General features: G+C 43.4%; 1 protein-coding gene across 4 annotated transcripts in view; it reads left to right on the top strand.

Annotated features, from left to right (window-relative positions):
• Positions 1-14,427, top strand: part of FLNB (filamin B) — a 455,875-nt gene that overhangs the window by 247,908 nt on the left and 193,540 nt on the right. For all 4 annotated transcript variants that reach the window (XM_069206567.1, XM_069206566.1, XM_069206565.1 and 1 more), the window contains exons 11-15: positions 2,725-2,861; positions 7,337-7,530; positions 8,678-8,791; positions 10,374-10,517; positions 12,781-12,904. In XM_069206567.1, the coding sequence (XP_069062668.1) occupies positions 2,725-2,861; positions 7,337-7,530; positions 8,678-8,791; positions 10,374-10,517; positions 12,781-12,904 (713 nt within the window). The remainder of the gene's footprint in view (positions 1-2,724; positions 2,862-7,336; positions 7,531-8,677; positions 8,792-10,373; positions 10,518-12,780; positions 12,905-14,427) is intronic.

Below are 14,427 nucleotides of genomic sequence, written 5' to 3'. Positions count from 1 at the left end.
CACATATACAACTGGACTCACAATATCACAAGTATGGATTCACTTGCAGTGTGCACATATAGACATGGAGACAAGTGTGATGCCAGCATTCATTTGGCAATTAATGCTGACACCACAATAACAATTGTGTATTTGTGTGATATGTGTCCTGTATCAGTGTGTCCCCATCAATCACTGACACATATGTGTTCCAGACATATGCATGTCAGAGGTATTTACAGAAAATACCTGTGGCATGTATATTCCTGCAGAGGTCCTGAGCTCTTGTGCAGTGCCCACACAACGTACATGCAGTATCCCTACCTTGGAGTCCAGTGAAGGCGGGGTTGTGTTTTCTTTGTGGTATAGCGGCAGCAACAACAGCAGATGATGTCCATTCGGGTCCAGTCTGAAACAGAAGCACAACCATTGAAAACAGTAGGTTTTGTGCCCCTTCCCCTCCAGCCCGCCAACTCAGTTGTGGAAGTTGGACCACCACAGTTGGCTTGGCGGTAAGGCACATCCAAATCTGCTCAGCTGTAAAGGTGACTGGAGTCCCACTGTCAGCCTTTATTCCCAGTGCCGCTATTGCGGCTGCTGAGGATTCCTGGTGGAGTCGGCTGGACTCAGGCGATGTTTCACCTACGGTCCCACCAACATCTAAATGGGCAGGTGGACTTCCAAGGTGGCGGACAGGTTCTCTGATTGAAGAACGGCGCCAGGACCGATAACCACCAAAGTCTAAATCAGGGCACCCCATCAGTTAAGGACGAGCGCATCCCTCAAGGAGGGCAACAGCACCAGCAGGCCACAATTAATGGAGTCCTTGAAACCCCCATCCATTCAGCTTTTTTCACAATGTCACAACACAAATGGTGTTGTGTAAGCAACAGCCCCCAGTATCCAGAGGTGCCCCATTATTCCAGTCATGGTAGGATCTCCTGGCCCGGAAGGGGGGGCCCGTAGGCCAAGGTAATTGCAGGAACACTACATGTGGCAAAATTCTGGGTGTTCTACAGTGGCTCTCGCCCAGCTGATTATGTGTACTGCGCTCCTACCCTCTCAGGAGATGGCCCAGGGGCTGGGTAGTATTCAGTGCTAGTCCGGGATCCTCTCCGTGGGCACCGCCGCTTTGTTCATGCTCAGGCAGAGGCACTGCAGTGCCTACTGCACTAGGCCCTCCTCCGCTCCTCTCCTAAGCAGTCACCAGAGAGCCTGGGCAGTGCAAGACAGGCCTGATCTCAGTCCAGCTCCACCTCAGGGAAAAGTCAACAGAGCACCGCAGTGCCCCCAGGGACCACCGGTAAGGGCTTAACCAGGCGTTGGAGAAGGGATGCCGCGCCCATAGGTCTAGCGGTCCGGTGGCCTCCTCAAGAATTGCTGAGTAGTCCTTCAGGTGCCAGACACAGTGTTTCAGTTTAAAATCATCACTGCTGTTCACTTCTCTCACCCAGCCCGCCGTTCGGTAGCTCCCTGCTCACAAGTCCAGCAGTGAGCACCCCAGGCAGTAGAGCAGAGGTCCACCAAGTGGCCTCACCAGTTCTCCGCCACACTCCTCTTCACCTCTCCTCCTCTGCCAACATTGCGCAGCCCTCAGAGTCGGCCCCCAGCCGCCATCTTGTGCATCGCTCTGCCCTGGAAACTTGGCTCACGGTCAACCTCAATTGTTGTTCAGGGGTGCCCCTCGGCAAGCTTGATGTCGGATGGGGTTCAGGGGACAAGGAGCAAATGCTGGTGGCCCACCAGACCTTTTGTGTTCAGCAGGATGTGTACGGATGAGGGAGCAGCAGGAGCCTTGGAGGAGCACTCTTCACTCTCATCACTGCATGGCCACACTCCTATTAGATGTACATTCATGACATATATTTGGATTTTTTTTCCATCACTTCTCATGATTTTGCAATGGGGCAGTTGTCATTAGGTATTGTTACAGTTTCAACTGAACTGTTTCTCAGCGAGAGGCTTTGAGTATTGCCAGTCGAAATGCATTGTACCACTGTAGCATTGTACTGGTGATTTTGCATCATCTAGGATTACAAATAGATGAAATTAGTCGAGTCGAAGCCTGCAGAGCTACTGAGCATGCACTTCATGATCCTCACCCAAGGGGATGAAATACAGCATTCCCCATCTCGTGTTGCAGTGTGCCCTGGACCTATGCCCAGGATCAAATATGCAATGAGGGAGGGTTCCTGCAGACATGCAACTTCTATTTTACTGAATTTAGTGATAACAAAGTTATTATGAATAACTTAATCTAAGTTAAATGATCATTGATTAACGAGTTTAAACAACCAAGAAGGTTCATACTCCCTTCAGATTGTTTAAAATGAATTAGATGATTAAAAACAAATGGTAGGTGATCATTTTAATTATAAAGGCTAGATATAGGTCTTATCCTTCATTTCTTTTTTGTCCAGCTTCCCATCTGTCTCATCTTACAAGAAAGCGAACGAGGCTGCTAGTTAGGAAAATTACAAATATGTGTTTGTGGTTGTCCTAGTCATTATTTGTACCATTTCTTGTTAAAATTGGGAAATTCAATTGCCGATTATTTTACTTTTGCTCTGTGCATTTTCATCAACGTCCACAGACTTAAAGGTTCAAGACATTAGAGAAAATATCCTGTGCGTTTTATCTGTATTGATAGCAGAAAGGTGGTGATTTCAGTGTGCAGTACCATCGAATCGTTGGTTGATTGTAGTATCCAAAAATTAACAATACATATTCATTCGATTTTGTCAGCCCATTTGAAGTTCTGGTGGGTGCTGAAGCTGGTCCTCAAATGGTCCGGGCCTGGGGACCTGGCCTTTATGGAGGCGTGGTTGGAAAATCTGCAGATTTTGTGGTGGAATCGATAGGTACTGAGGTTGGAGCTCTAGGTAAGTCCAGTCAAATACAATGTCAAACTACATTAAATGCATTTATTGTTTCTATTTGCTTTCTAATTCTGAATGTTTTCTGTCTTTTACGGTAGAAAATTCACAATAGAAATCTCAGTTTTAGCAATTACATTTTTCTTTTAAATAAATGCTTTATTTGTCTATATCGTTGCCCCTTAGTTGCATCTTCTGGACTGTTGCGTTTTACCTGTGTAAAGAGGGTGGAGGCAAGTATTCTGTGGGTGGCCCTGCTCCTGGATTGAATTGTGATGCTTTTTGTTGTGCTATTCCTGACGGTCAAGTCTGTTTATAACTAGGGCTTGGTTGTCCATTGACTGAGTGGGGTGTCTATTATGTGCTTGAATTATATGTAAATAGATCTCTACTATACCTAGAAAGGCCCAGATTGAAGCTTGGGGTCATCATTTGGACAGGAGTTTTGCCTTTGGGTGTTAGAAAATATTCACAGCGATATCCTGAAACGTTTCGGCACTTGTAAATATTTGCTTTGCACACTAGACGTTCCGATTGTTTTATATTTTTTCATTTCGTGTGCCTTGCGGAATAGGTCGAGGCCTGGTAGAATGCTCCAAACTTCATTATTTTTAAAATGCCCTGGGAGAGAGGGCAGGCTTTCATCTGCCAGTGCTTACTTTTATTTTTTATTTTTCCACCAGTGTAGAAAAGGCAATGAGAGAGCATTGCATGTGTGTATTAAGATTTCCTGTGGGAAAATACAGGCTAAGTGAATTATTGCACCCCACCTTAGTAATTTACATTTTAGTCTGCTTATTGTGTGCGTGAAGAGGCGGTTGGGGCGTTGGGCCTCCTTCTTCATAGACATAATAGACAGACTGCCATGTCTAAGTGGTGGGTGAAGGCAGTAGGAACAATGCTGTAGAGCTTTATGTCGCCTTAGAAGTGGAAACGCAGCCACAAAGAGGGAAAATAAATAACTGAGATACATAATCATGTTTCCCTCAGCATGAAACCATGGAACAAAGGATTAATATTATGTGCCACTGTAGAGCTATGATGATCTTGGGAAACCCATGCATCCATTCTACCATGCTAAGTTGTACATAGAGAAAAACTGTTTTTTCTGATAAAAGGAGCTACCTAGCCCTGGTCTGAAGCATGAGAGGGGCAGTAAGAGGTCATTTATTCGTTTTTCAGTGCTATATAACTATTTTAAGGATCATTTTTTAAAAAGTTTTAAGTAGTTACTGTTGTCATCAGATCAGTCTCTGGAGTTTCTGTTGTGGTACCAACCTATGCATTGATTACATGTTGGGTGGCGGGACAAGTGCTATTTACTTCACCCTTTAAATACCAATAACCAGGAGTTTGGAAAGTAGTGGACCCAATGAAAAGCAGTAATAATATCGAGTTTTCCATGATTAACCTACCAATCTGGGTGATTTCCACATCAAAATCCACATGTCCCAGTATTGACTGGCCTCGTCACCTGGTAAATATCCGCAGGCTTGTCTTGCTGTTGTTTGTATTTGGAAAACTCTTAAGAATGGGGAAGGCTCTGACCACTTGTAATTACCTCTTATAATTACAGAGTGCATGCATCAGCTATTATCCATCATTGTCATGATGTACCAAAGCCCTTGCAATCAAGGATTTTGTGTGTTGAGGGGAATAGTGTGAAAGGGGTATCCCGATTTGGTCTATGCGTCCTGCTGCCCTTGCTGTTTCAGACATGCGACGGATGAACAACCAAAGTTTAAGACATATTTTGGACCATATTCTGAGGTCTTGCCTCGGGCACAGCAAGCAGAATACCATGATATGAAAACTAGCTGGTCTTATGTGAACACATTACGAGTAAAGGCCAGTTCATTCCTTTCCAAAGGTGCCTCTTACTTTTTTACGTCTATATAATGGACCTGTGAACCACTGCATAAAGCATTCTATAAAAAACCACTGTGTAGATGCAAATTTGTAAGAAGGCATTTCATTTACTTATGCTGCAAATATTGTTCTATTTCATGCCTTTGACTAGAGCTTTCGTCCCAACCTTCTCTGCTTGATCATATGCTACTAAGATGTCGGAACAGAAGAGGAACAGATATACCTGTAAGAAAGGTATTCACTTGTGTCTGGAACTGTGCTGCTGCTTCATTGGCCAATCCTGATCTTCATCACCACTCAGCCACGGTTACCTCATTTCATGCTGACAGCTGATTAGATCTGTATCCAAGACATTTGGTCATTTGGTAAAGTGAATTATGCGCTTGGATGGATGTGAAGGATGTGCTCTTAATGCTCTATCACCTTTTCTCAAACTATTGTGATCCAGTTTTGTGTCTTGACACACTGTGGAAGATGTCTCAAGAGCTGCTTCGGAAGAGGTGTTAGAGGTTCTCTCCACATGAGAAATACTTTTGCTTCCTGAAGATAACATGGAGTAGAAGATGCTTCTTATTTATAAATTGACAACGGAGCATTCTGTAAGCAGCTTTGTGCCACACGAATGACACAATCTGCCTCAGAAAAAATGCTTTGTAATGAGATAGTATGATGCTTCGTCATCCACACAGATGACTGAATAAGCTTGGTGAGTCTTTAGGTGTTGCTATTGTCATGTCCTGCTTGCCTGGTTTTATGTGTCTTGGTACATATGACTACACTGCAGGCCTGTATCTTGTTTTTTCAAATTGTTTTGTGTTGTACAGTTCTCTGTGCCATCCCATGATTGCCTTACCGTAGAATCCACCTATTGGTGTCCATTGAATATTAACTAGAGTCCTCTTTTGGCACCTTTGGGTTAGCAGTGTGTTATACAGCGCTCCTTGTCTCAAAAATGTTTGTTAACATTTGAGAAAATTAACACAATTTCCAGGCCATTTATTCATGTACTATATGTGTTGGGAAAGAACAATGAGTTCCTTCATCTTGCAGGCAGAATAATGGAAATTTATAGTCATTGTTTACACAGACTTGTACATATGGCTGTGTGGAGGTCAGAGCTTGAGGGCGGGGCTTAAAAATGATTGCCAGCTCATCAGGGCTGCTCAACTGGGTTGCGACACTCACTTCCAAGTGCGCATGTCGGCCAGCCTGACATGCGCTCTAAATGTGTCTCCCCATCTGCTCAATTAGTGAGCCAGGGACACTACAGCTGCAGCCTTCCAGATTCCTAGTAAGCATTAGGTTTGCCTCCCCGGGTCATTCCTGGCACTGTTCTCAAGCTGCAACATAACAGCAAGGGAGTAGTGTCTGGATGGCCTAGGACACACCATTAGGCCTCTGCTCCTGTGGTCAGAACACGGTCAGTCTGTGAAGTCATGCAGGGATTGGCCAATTCTGTCCCTTGCTCTCTTCCCTCCTTGTGCTCAGCACATCTAACATCATTGTGCACGAGGTTGGAAACTAGAGTATTCCCCAGGTTCAGAAGTTGTAGAAATAGCGTTTTTACTTCCTAGACAGTAGTGAACTAGTGCAAGCTTTATGTCTTTGTTCATATTTTTGCAATAGAGTTTTTTTATATATCGCTGTGTTTATCAGCTCTTCTTGAAGTTGTTTTTATGGATCTTTTCTTATAATATTTACAATCTGCACCTAAGCAGCCTTTTTTAATGGATGTACTACTGCTTGTTTCCTGTCCCGGGACGTGAATATATTACTTTCTCGAAACTTGGTCTCACAGTAGAACTGTTCCTAGAAGAAACCACCCCCATCCCCCTCTCTGAATTCTTCTTCTTGGAGTTGGGGGTCCCTTGTTCTGCCTGCTCTCACAGAGAATTTCATCTTATTTTTTCTACCCCACCATCTTCATATTGCACCTGCCGCCACTGCAAGGCATGAATGCTGGGAGGGTACAATTCTGCCCTACCTGCATTGTGCTATCCACTGTTGCATCAGTTCAGAGCTAACAAATGGAAATAAGAGGTTCCCCAGGTACATACAGGGTCAGATCCTCTGCAGTGGCTAAGAAGCATCACTCCACTGGCTAAGAGCCAGCAGCTAAAAAATAAAACAATATTTCATTAACGTTTTATTTTTCAGCTGCTGACTGAGCCAGCATGTGCAGGGAGGGGCTGGGCTGGACCATGTGAGGGGGGAGGAGGAGTGAAGTGGAGTGCACGTAAGTGTGCATGTTAGTTTGAATGCCGTTTTCAGCCAGCCAGGCTGGCATGCGCACCTAGGTTTCCCCAAACCGGCCGGGCTGGAGAAACTGCACAGACTCCCATGCACTGTCTGATCGTCAGACCAAGCTCCTCAGACCAATCCTGGTGCTGCTCTCATGCTAAGTGCTGAATACATATCCCCACGTAGGTCTCTGTTGATAAAGGACACCCTGAAATTCGAGTCTGGCACACACCTTTTATGCCTGCGAGCACAGATTTTTCAATGGGGCAAGAGTGCATTCCCAAAATGCTAATTGTTCACAAATTGAGAAAATCCTGTGTTAATAAAAACCTACACTTTTTCACATGCTCATATAACTGTGTTATTTTTAGGATTTGCGATCGAAGGCCCCTCTCAAGCGAAAATAGAATGTGAAGACCAGAATGATGGCTCTTGTAATGTGAAATATTGGCCGAAAGAGCAGGGTGAATATGCTGTCCATGTCATGTGTGATGACGAAGACATCAAAGACAGTCCTTTCATGGCGTTTATCCAACCAGCGATGAAAGACTGTCACTCTGAAAAGGCAAGACAACCATCTCCATCATCTATTTTGCACTATCATTTAATATGTTTTGTTTATATGAGGTTGGACATATCTTTCATAAACACTGAAAGTTCATTTCTCCTCATTGATTTATGTTAGTATTAAGTTATACAGTAACCATTTTGTGTTCACTAGTCCTGCTGGAAATTGCACTCCACACTGAGTATTCTCACGACATGAGTAACTTTATTCTGGATTACTAGTCTTCCTATTTCTTTGTGTGCAATGGACTGGTAACTACATTAATAATGAGGTTTTTTGTTTGTTCATTTTTATAACACATGGGGTCTAAGATGGGATATGGGACATAGTTGATCATTAGGGCATGCCTCCTAAAAAGACAACAAATACATATAATAATGAACTTTGCTTTTGGTGACACCTTTCGTCACTTGAACCGAAATTTATCATGCTGTAATGGCTTTATTATGCACACAGTGGTGTGGGCTATCACATTAGACAATTGGCCGGGATCTGGGTATTCATTTTAGGAAGAATTAATATCTTAATTGCCCCTGCACTCCATCTGTTAACTCTGCTTAATAAGAACTACTCACTCTGTGCTAGAAGTCATCACACGTGCCAGGCACCTTCTCTTGGCACCAAGGGAATGAACAAAGTTTTAGCTGTGCCTCTCTACTGTTTTCCTGAAAGCTTTTCCATATCTCACAATCTCAAACTCCAGAATACACCTTTCAATGGTGAACATCCCCATATTTCGCAAGAAAAATAACTTACATCATTGGAGCAACGGTACGTCCCCGCTTCACAAAGGATATTCAGTGCATTGAACTATAATTTTATATCAGGGTAAGGCATGCTATAAGACATGACTGGACAAGTTACTGGGAGTTTCCAATGAGCACACAGGTATGTCCTGAACTTTAATAGTTTTCAACCCATCCAATTTTCGATTAAGGTTATTTGTTAGTTTTTGAATATAGGGAACCATTAAGAGTTTCCTCCAAGGTAATTTTTGAAGTCTTGTTCATGTCAGGAAGAATGGGTGCTTGCTCTTTTGTGATGCTTACGCAACAAGTTTGATCTGATGCTCACATTGACAAAGTAGCAAGAACTAGTTCACAAGGCAGAATAGCGTCTAACTTTCCTTATTGTTACTGAACAGGTAAAAGCCTATGGTCCAGGACTGGAGAAAACTGGCTGCATTGTCATTAATCCGGCTGAATTTTTTGTGGACCCTGCGGATGCTGAGCAAGCTCCTTTGAAGATATATGCACAGGTAAGACATTGAACCATTTTCTTTGCCACAGAGATGAATTTATAAACAGAGCCCAACTTCAAGTATGTGGCTCTGGTGTGGATAGAATCAAATGACGTCTGAACCGACTCATCTGTGAGACAGTGTAACAGAGGACAGCCTTAAGTTAAAGAGACAATTGGCCAGGATCGAATGGACCCTGATTTAAACAGACAGTGGTTTGGTGGAGGACCCTGGTTATTATTGGATATCTAATTGCTCAATTTCTCGGAGTTTAGTGTTTTGGCTTCCTTGTTTCATGTCTGAGTTACTTTAATTTTTAGTGCTAGCCCGTCTTTTATTTTGAGGTATCTATTTGGCATTGGAGATTTCTCCATTTGCTACTTCACTTATGCCTGTTTCTAGGTAAAGTTATACACTCCTCCGTTTGCTGGATCCCTTCATACTCAAGCTCTTTAATTCGAATTGCTGCTTGCATGAATTCATTGTAACAATATTTTTCCTTTTTATTGTAGTTTAAGTTCTGTGGTGAGCTTGGCTCTGTCTCATTGAATGCCAAGATTCCCTTTTCGAGACACTGCACTCTTTATAAATGAAACCAGTCATTCAAAGTCATAAACCATACTTCAAAGCTTGTTGGAAAGCTGTATACTTTCTATTCTATGGTTCGTCTCTGGAAAGATTGTTGAAGTAGAATTTGTACAATACATTACTGTTCTGGGCAGCATGTGGTTTCCACTTTTGAAACTCTCTTGGGTTCTATAGAAATTACATTTAGCTTCTTTACAGTCCATGAAGTATATTCTTTCCCTCAAAATAAAATAAAAACCTGTTAGCTGTCATATTGAAAGACTGGCTTCACTATGCAAGCAGTATATACACACTAACTTGATTCAGAGCAATATATGCTTAAGCTCACAGGCGAACGTAAGGAGGGTGATTTTGGCACTACCAGAAACGTTACTTAGGAATAACTGTTCATCAACACTCGTTTCACTCCGATTGCAACTCAAATTGTAAAAATATGTCCCTTTGGTTTCATAAAGTGTTCAAGTTAAATAGCCTGATGCGAAATAAAAACTGTATGAAGCAGGAAATATTAGGAAAAAAGTGGAAGTGGATGTTATGTCCAAAAGAAATACCCCCCTTCCAGAATGGGGTTTTTGTTTCCTTTCCACTTTGGGGCTACCTAGTTTGTTCCCTGAGGTTATTACTAATAATAAAAAAAGGTCTGGAGGTAATCTGTGCCCAGAGACACCACATCTAATGTCGCCCGTCTCTGTGTCATAGGGTGCACCCTACCCTACACTTTGGTCTCTGGGTGACAGTGGTGGTCTTCATTTCATGTAAAGGTGTACGGTGTGTCTGTTTTATCTAAAAAAATTACAAATAGGGAGATTGAATTAAGTTTACCACTAGGAGGAAGTTGTAAGTTTGTTATCATTGGGGAATGATTTGAACTTACAGTAACTTACTTTTTAAGTGGGGCGTTAGTACCACACTCTGTTTCACTGTCACATATTGATTGCTTCTGTCACCTTGTGTATTTACAACCTCAATTTCCACTCCATGTATCCTTTATCTTTTGTGGTTCTGCTTTCAGGATGTGGAGGGAAACCCAGTTGCGGTTCAAATGAAGAGCAAGATGGATGGAACCTATGCATGTTCTTATAATCCTGCCAAGCCAATGAAACATACCATTGCTGTTGCTTGGGGAGGCGTCAATGTGCCCAACAGTCCATTTAGAGTAGGTACCATTGTACTCTCCCTTCTCAAAGGATAACCACGGGTCATTTATTGCTCTCAGTTCCTACTAATAACTTTGAAGAGGCATCTTGTGGCCACAACTTGAACTACAGTATGACTGGGGTAACATTGCTTGGAAAATGCTCCCAGGGATGCCCAACTTACCTCTCCCTCCAGATGTAGTGTTTTTTATCCTGCCCGCTGTCTCAGCATGTAGGGACCTTGGTGCACTGATGTTGTGTGTGGAGATGCCTGAAACAACTTCAAGAAAATGCAGTTCACCAGTTCTTTGTGAACTGCAGGTGCACTTGGGCTTTTCAAAGATGCTTTAGGCATCTCCAGGTATATTCGTGTGTAAACATGTTTGAATACGAAAAGAGGGGATGGTTATTACAGGTCATCAAGAACATCACTTAATGTAATCCAAAAAAATGCTTTGTCAATCAAGTCTTTAACCTCTGGAACCTGCTGGTGCCGACCAAAAGGAGCTCTGCTCAGATTACAGTGAACCCGGGTGATTAGATTTCAAGTAGCTTGGTTGTTTTAGAATTCTTCCTGTGGACTAACAATCATCTCACACTTACAGTGGAGCAGGTGACTGATTCATCTAGGCTACCTACATGCAGGAGGCTCATTTTGCTGGACCTCATCTCTAGATCAGAGGGACGGCTGTGGCTCATTATGCTGAAGTTACTCCTCAGGTCAACTTCTTGGCAGGGAGTTACATAGCAGAGTGTGGAAGTAATGTAGTCTGTTGTTGCAGGTATCAAAACTCTGGATGTCTTAATCATTGAACAGTGGTTCATCCTCTTATTTCGTTAGGCACCATTACACCACAGAGCATCTTCCCAGGAGGTACCCACCCTTCCTACATTGTGTATTAGACTAGACAAACAGGTGGTCTTGAAGAACTGTGCTAGAAATTGAATCTAAAACATTATGTAGAGAGTATTTTTTCTAGTTGACTATGGAACTTTTTAAAATAAATATGCCTTGGTTGATTGTTAAGCAGTCATGCTGTGCTGAAAATTGACTCTAAAATGTTACGTAAAAAAAAGGTTTTATGGTTGATTATGGAACTTTTTTCGAAATGGTTGATTGTTATATAAATGGTTGGTTGATAGATAAATGGTTGCTTGAGAGTTTAAAGAAAAGTATGATTTGTCCTTGCAGTATTCAGAGGTGGGTAGGCTTGCCATTTAGGTAGTGCTGAGAAGGTGTTTTTAGCACTTTGTGCAGAACAGATTTTCACAGAGTGGAGCTCCAGCATCTTATAATAGCATTTTAATCTGAATTGTGTACATTCCAGGCCTCTAAGCATACACATCAGAGGGCAGCATATCCTCAATTAGGGTATAGGGCCATTGGAGTTTTCTTAGTGGAGCGCTAGAAGCACCAGAGAAAGACTGAGTCTATATTCCTTCATACTAGAAAAAGATTGAGACGTGTGCTGCTTTGGATTCACAATCACAGTGCCAATAGTGTAAAAAAATCCAAGCCGATGAACTGAGACCAGATAGCCTCTAGTGAGACACCTACCCTGCCTTATGTGGATCCTCATCTTGTGGTGGACAGCGAGCGACAAGCTGCCTGTCAGTATTTCCTTGCTCATGACCTTGATTCTGAACCACAGTCGAGACCAGGCCTTGCAAAGAAAGAATCTCAGAAGGAGGGCGACGGAGGGTGGGGTTTCAGATTACACTTGTATAGCAGAGATACACTGAAAATTGATTCCCGCAACACTCCTTCCCCACACACTGCAGCATCCATGCAGTGCAGAAGCAAACCTGGGCGCCCTGGATACTAATGCACTTCTGAAAATCACGTTCTGCTCATAACATTGCTGATAATAGCAAAATTGTATGATCTCAGCATGCTCGTGCCCTGGGGCTAATGAACAGAAAGATAGGCAGTTAGGGTCCACGGAAGTTAGGGTCCACTGACCTCTTCCTGGAAAGAGTTTGTACCATCAGTGGGTAAGACATCTGTTGATAAAATAGTCTAACATTTCGGAACATTTGCATAGGCAGCAAGATTTGTAACCCTGTGCCGAGTCTCGTGTGTGAGGATTTCTTTCAATGCCCCATTATTCTAGTTACTCCAATGGGCACTCCAAATTCATCTCTCGGGATATGAAGCATGGCACAACTTTAGGCAGACATAACTTTGTTTGAGCCACTATTACGGAACCTAGAGGGTTTAGTATGCAGGAACATTGGTTTGTCGGCAAAATTCACAAATTAAACCTGTTTGTCTCCGAATAGGTCAACATTGGACAAGGAAGTCACCCTCACCTGGTTAAAGTCTTTGGACCAGGGGTGGAGAGGACAGGGTTGAAAGCCAATGAGCCCACTCATTTCACAGTTGATTGCACAGAGGCAGGAGAAGGTAAACAAAAGCACCTCTTATATTTCAAGGCATATTATTTACAGTAAATTGAAACCTATGACTGTTCCTGCCAATAATTACAGTATTTTTAGACTGATTTGTTTTTGGGCACAGCCCAATGTGAATCTGTTCATTTCGAATTAACAATATGAAATTAGTGTCTGAAAGATTGTGAATGTGTGAGGCTTAAAGTGTGTACTTCACAGCCAGCTTTTTGTTTTGCTCTCCTTCTCTCTGTTTCGCTCTGTCTCACTCTCACCTTGACTGTTGTTCCCACACACTCTGCCTCCCTCTCCCACCTGGTCTTAAATCGGGAAGGGAACGCGTTTGCTGAAGTAGTCACAGCCGGAATAAAGATCCGTCGCACAAAAGGTAACATCCCCTGGCCAAGTCCAACCATGGTAGTTTAACAAAGCTGTCAGGGGAAGAGGTTCTCTGGTGACTACGACGGTTTGGAATAAGTGAAGACAGTTCTACTCCTTGACTGTACGCACCCCAGAAAGTGAGACGAAATACTCCCATCGTAGAGATCTAGAACGAGGTATTAAAGTGAAGTGTGTCGTGGTCTGTCTATGAACGAACAGCCCAGCCCACTCCCCCCGAGTTCAGAAAGGGGGCTAGAATATGTACGGAAATGTCAAACGCAGAACCCAAGAATCTGCTCTGAAGGAACGTCATAACCCCAGGCCCATTTAGACTATAAATTGACTAGATCTCGGAAGTGTTGGCGGAGACTGAGCGTCATCAGATCGAGTTCAGCGGCCTCGTGATGATCGGGCTCCATCGTCGCCGCATTCACAGACTTCCGCAGACTGAACAGCGCTCGGAAGTAGCCGTGTGGCGAAGTGCACCGCTCTGTTAAACATCTAGCTGAATGAATAACTAACTGCTCGCTGAGAAAGTAAAGTGCACAGCCAGCCGTGTGAACGGTCACTGCGCAGACGGTGCGCGCACAGAACTGTGAGCACAGCCAGGTTGTGATGGCAGCGCCAAGAACCACCAGCCCCGCTAACACTAACCGTGTCTGCAGGACCCCACCTGCGCCTGTCTGAGCAGAGTGACTGTCTTCCTGTGAAGTATCCCCTGCCTCAGGGAAAACATGCACTGAGCCTGCCCTGTTCCACCAACTACACTCTCATTATCGTGTGACGTTGGGGTACCCTATTTCACCATCCTCCTGACTATAAGAGATTATTTAAGCTTTCCCATCCACCTGCTACATAACTGAACATATTTTTAATTTTTACATATATTGATTTCAGTTTTTCTTTTCCTAAGACTAATTTACCTCACTTGTGCCTTAAACGGATGTGCATTCTTCGCGCTACTTTTCAGGGCATTGGTGTTTTAAATAGGCCGCTGGGGTTCAAAAAGCAGCCCTGGAAAAAAGCTCAAATCAGCAACCCTCTGTCACCTAGCGTAAGCTGTCTCTTTCCTCTCCCTCTCTCTTCCCCCCTCCCGCTGTCTCTTCTCCCATTATGATATGTTTCTCCTTACCTACCCCTCGCCTCCCTCTATTTCTC

Source organism: Pleurodeles waltl, chromosome 9 (genome assembly GCF_031143425.1).
Source record: "Pleurodeles waltl isolate 20211129_DDA chromosome 9, aPleWal1.hap1.20221129, whole genome shotgun sequence".
Classification (NCBI taxonomy): domain Eukaryota; kingdom Metazoa; phylum Chordata; class Amphibia; order Caudata; family Salamandridae; genus Pleurodeles; species Pleurodeles waltl.
The sequence above is the reverse complement of the archived record's forward strand: the minus strand, read 5'-3'. Positions and strand labels throughout refer to the sequence as shown.